This window comes from Aplysia californica, unplaced genomic scaffold, assembly GCF_000002075.1.
Source record: "Aplysia californica isolate F4 #8 unplaced genomic scaffold, AplCal3.0 scaffold00382, whole genome shotgun sequence".
NCBI lineage: Eukaryota > Metazoa > Mollusca > Gastropoda > Aplysiida > Aplysiidae > Aplysia > Aplysia californica.
Window position 1 is genome coordinate 542,489 of NW_004797652.1, and position 4,754 is coordinate 547,242.

At 41.5% G+C, this 4,754-nt stretch overlaps 1 protein-coding gene across 1 annotated transcript in view; it reads left to right on the top strand.

Moving 5' to 3' along the window:
• Positions 1-378: 378 nt before the first annotated feature.
• Positions 379-4,754, top strand: part of LOC101853801 (serine/threonine-protein phosphatase 2A regulatory subunit B'' subunit beta) — a gene marked incomplete at its 5' end in the record, with an annotated part of 9,288 nt that continues 4,912 nt past the window's right edge. Inside the window, 3 exon segments of the mRNA XM_013085520.2 lie at positions 379-481; positions 1,760-1,834; positions 2,797-2,883. Of these exon segments, the coding sequence (XP_012940974.1) occupies positions 379-481; positions 1,760-1,834; positions 2,797-2,883 (265 nt within the window).

Here is a 4,754-nt window from a genome sequence, read left to right on the forward strand (position 1 = left end):
AGCCCCTTGTCCTTACAAGAGACCATATTCTGTTGATGGCCTGTCTTTGCATAAGTGGATGGTGTAGTGTGTACCCTGCCTTGTCTTCTTTATTTACTTCTTATTTCTATCATGTGTTGCACTTATGTCGTGGGTGGTTGGCGGGTGCTCTATTGTGGTTTGCTTCTTCTTTCCTATCGAACATCTATCGTCCTTATCTCCCCTTCTTCTTTTTTATGTTTGTTACTCTCTTGGAACACTGCTACTCTTCTGTTGCTCATCTGACCTTATGCAGTTGCGAGTGCCGTAAAACCTCTACTAAAACTACTTTAAAGGGAGGGCACAGACATGGCTGTGGCTGGAAGGGTTAATCTCACTGTGTGTTGCTTTCCCCTCCAGAATGTTCCAGAACTGCCACGACGAGGCCTCCAAGTTCTTGAGGCTGGCGGCCAAACCTGGAAGCTCAGTGCTAGAGTTCGAAGACTTTGACCCGCTCGTACAGGTAAACTGTTCTGTGGTTTGGCAGCTTTTTACCGCATAATAATCTTCCAACTCGTTGTTGCTGTTGTTTTCAAATCCCTTTAGACCCCCCCGGGGCGGTGCCACTGACTGGAGTGTCTTTAGGTCATTCCCAAAGTGGGGGACCTTGACATCTCGAGTTCTTACGCACAGTAGAATTGTAATTGTAAATGGGCTGATTCATCAATGTCATGCTCATAAATATGCCTGAACTGCGACAGGGAACTGCTGCTTTTTCTTTCTTAATCCTTACTGTTGTCATTTTTCCTCTATTTCTTTTGTATGTTTGTCACTCTCTTGTGACCCGCTATTTCCGGGGTGCCTTGAAAGTCGAAACAGACTTTGTGCTGTTGAAACTAGAGAGGTGAGCAGAGTAAGTCTGATTCCCTGTAAGGACTTCTCTGTTGACATCCGCCCCTTGGCGCTCATATGACCCTATGCAGTTGCGAACCCTGTAAAACCTCTACTAAAACTCAAAAGAACATTTCAGTCAGAGTTTCTTGTGTGTGAGCTGTTCGTGCCATGCCCACCTATAGATGAACTAGCCGGGTGTCCCGTTTGATGAACGGATATATATAGTCATGAGCATGACATTGATGAATCAGCCCATTTACAATTACAATTCTTCTGTGCATAAGAACTGGAGATGTCAATGTCTCCCCCCTTTGGGAATGGCCTAGAGACACTTCAGTCAGTAGCACCGCCCCGGGGGGTACTGGAATGTTCCACACCTACATGATTTGGCGAAAGCGATAGAGCAAACAAATCAAAGAGATATCAATTGGGGAATGGCAAATCATACGAACCCTCTGTGATTTCAAATTTTTGCTGTTCATTTTATTCATGCCCAGCTGTATTTATCAGACGCTCGTCGGAATAGTGAAAATGTTCAAAACTGGCATTTTTGCGCTGGTTTGGGAATTTTTATCAAATTTTTGTTTTTTGGCTCAACACCTTTTATGTCTGTTTAAAAACACATTTCTCTGTGGATTTTTACTGAAAAACGCTGATTAAAGCCTCTCAAATTGAGGATTTTCAGTTTCCAAGGCCTCTCAAGCTTTAGAAGTCATCGATCTTTGGAGGCCATTTTCTCGCTTGTCTTTGTGTATGATGAAGTTTGTACAGATGTATTTTTATACATCTTATCATTACTATTATCTCTCCTCCCCCCTCGGGATGTTAGTTTGTCTTTGTGTAAGATGTAGTGTGTACAGGTGTATTTTTTATTAATCTAATCATCACTACTCTCCCCCCCCCCCAGGACGTGGTGGAGACCCACCCAGGGCTGACATTTTTACAAGATGCTCCAGAGTTTCATTCTCGTTACGTCACCACAGTGAGTGCCTCGTTGTCTCTCTCATTATCTCTCTCTCTATCTCTCTCTCTATCTCTCTCTTTCTCTTTGAGAGTGGCTAGTTATCTCTCTCTCTATCTCTCTCTCTATCTCTCTCTTTCTCTTTGAGAGTGGCTAGTTATCTCTCTCTCTATCTCTCTTTCTCTCTCTTTCTCTTTGTTCTCTTTTTTTGTTTTCCTTTTTCTGTGGAATAATAATAATAAAAATAAAAATCGTCTTCATCATCATCATCATGATGATAATAATAATAATAAAAGTAATAATACTAATCATCATCATGATGATTAGAAGAAGAAGAAGAAGAAGAAGAAGAAGAAGAAGAAGAAGAAGAAGAAGAAGAAGAAGAAGAAGAAGAAGAAGAAGAAGAAGAAGAAGAAGGGGAAGAAGAAGAATGATAATTATAATTATACCAATGATATTAATAATACAAATTGTCATAATAATAATAATAATGATAATAATAATAATACATGTAATATTAAAAGTGATGATAATTATAATAATATTAATAATAATAATAATAATAATAATAATAAAAGTGATAATGATAATAATATTAATATTGATAATAATAACTGCATATCCACAATGTATGCAATGCTCTGTGCATTTAACAGTTAATCTTACCCTTCTTCTTCTTCTTCTTCTTCTTCTTCTTCTTCTTCTTCTTCTTCTTCTTCTATCCCGTGGTTGGGGCAACCGTGGGGGCACCACTGCATCTATCTAAAAACCAGCTCTCGCCATTTCTCTTTGTCCTCTGCTTTCCTCAGATTGTCTCCCATCGTCTTCCCTGTCCACTCTGTGATGTTGTCCTCCCATCTCCTTCTCTGCCTCCCTCAATAATACACACACACACTTACTTATACATCACACATTCACACTCACCGAAACCTCACAGTTACCTCCTCCGCCCTCCCGCCTCATTCACCTCGTCTCGTCCCCAGGTCATTTCCCGCATCTTGTTCTGTGTGAATCGATCGTGGTCGGGGAGGATATCGCTGCCTGAGCTACGCAAGTCCAACTTTTTACAGGTGAGACATGGGGCTCTCGTGGCCTAGAGGTTAAGGTGTTGGCCTCTCATTCAAAAGGTCCCGGGTTCGAATCCGGGTAGCGACCGAAAAATTTTCTTCTCTAAAATTGTCTCCTTTCACCTTCTTTCCTGCTCTCTAGCAATGTTCTGTTGTCTGCTTTCATTTCCACTTTCTGCCCCCACCCCCTCACCTCCTTTGCCCCCTCCTCTGGGCTCCTGACTCTTTCTGCAGCCTTTCTACTGCTACTCCTTGGCTCCTCCTTACTGCTGTCTTTCTGCCACACCCCTGATCTTCTGGTAGGAAAGATCTACACCTAGCCTTCTCGGACAAGGGCGAAAAATCTCGGAGGGCCGTGTGCAAGTTGCGCACGTTAAAGATCCCTTGGTGGTCTAAAATCTATAAGAGTAGGCTTCGGCCGCCACCCGGGCAAAATTCAAAATTTCCTACCAACTGAACATATTAGGTGTGTCCCGCGCGCTCATATGACCTTATGCAGTTGCGAGCGCCGTAAAACACTTTACAAAAACAAAACAGGTGAGACAGGGGAGGAGAAAAGGGGGAGTGGGAAATCATACAGGCTATCCATGATTTCGAGTCTTCTTTTTACATGTTATAAGATAAGATAAGATTAGATAAGATAAGATAAGATAAGATAAGATAAGATAATGCTTTATTGTCCCAGAGGGAAATTTTCCGTGGCTGTACAGTACCGTAAAAACACACGCAGGTATACATACAAAATTTTTTCCCCTCTCTACATCCTTTTTTCCCCCCTCCTTACCTCTCTCTCTCTCCATCAGACGGTGTCGAGGCTGGAGGTAGAAGAAGACATCAACCAGGTGAAGGATTTCTTCTCCTACGAGCACTTCTACGTCATCTACTGCAAGTTCTGGGAGCTGGACAAAGACCACGACCTCTTCATCGACAAGAACGACCTGTCTCGACACAATGATCACGGTACGGTAACGATCACGCTACGGTGGTCATATAGAGATTGTATTTTGTCTCTCGTACATTCCTCATGGTACGATGGTCATATAGAGATTGTGTTTGTCTCTAGTACAATGGTCACGGTACGGTGGTCATATAGAGATTGTGTTTTGTCTCAACACAATGATCACAATACGGTAACGATCGCGGTACGGTGGTCATATAGAGATTGTATTATGTCTCTCGTACGATGATCTCGATAAGGTGGTCATATAGAGATTGTATTTTGTCTCTCGTATGATGGTCATGGTACAGTGGTCATACAGAGATTGTATTTTGCCTCGACACAATGATCGCGGTATGGTGGTCATATAAAGATTATATTTTGCCTCGACACAATGATCACGATACGGTGGTCATATGTGAGGCATGCTGACAAAATGAGTTACTTCTTGCAATCCGAAAATGGAGATATTGGCCAAAAATCAACGTAAGGGTCAAATTTGTCGATTTTCTATTGATGCCATATTCTTTGAGTATGACATGCCTTTTATAATCTCATGCTTATAAATTGTAAAAACTTGGCCTGTAATGAGCGTGATGTATCTATTTCCATAGGACTCAAATCCAATCCAAGAAGCAGCTCATTTTGTCAGCACGCTTCACATTTATAGATTGCACGGCGCAGAGAGCTTGCTGTTGAGCGGGAATTGGGGCTATACAAATCCTATCTATTGTTATTGTTATTTTTATTATTGTTACTATTAAGACGATGATGATGAGTATGATGATGTATTAAATTTGAAAATTCTACAAGTCTCAACCCCCTTTTTTATTCCCTGCTATTTATGATGATGATGATGATGATGATGGTGATGATGGTGATGATGGTGATTACATTATTTGTTTGTATGGTGTTCCTGACGAAGCCCTTTAACGGG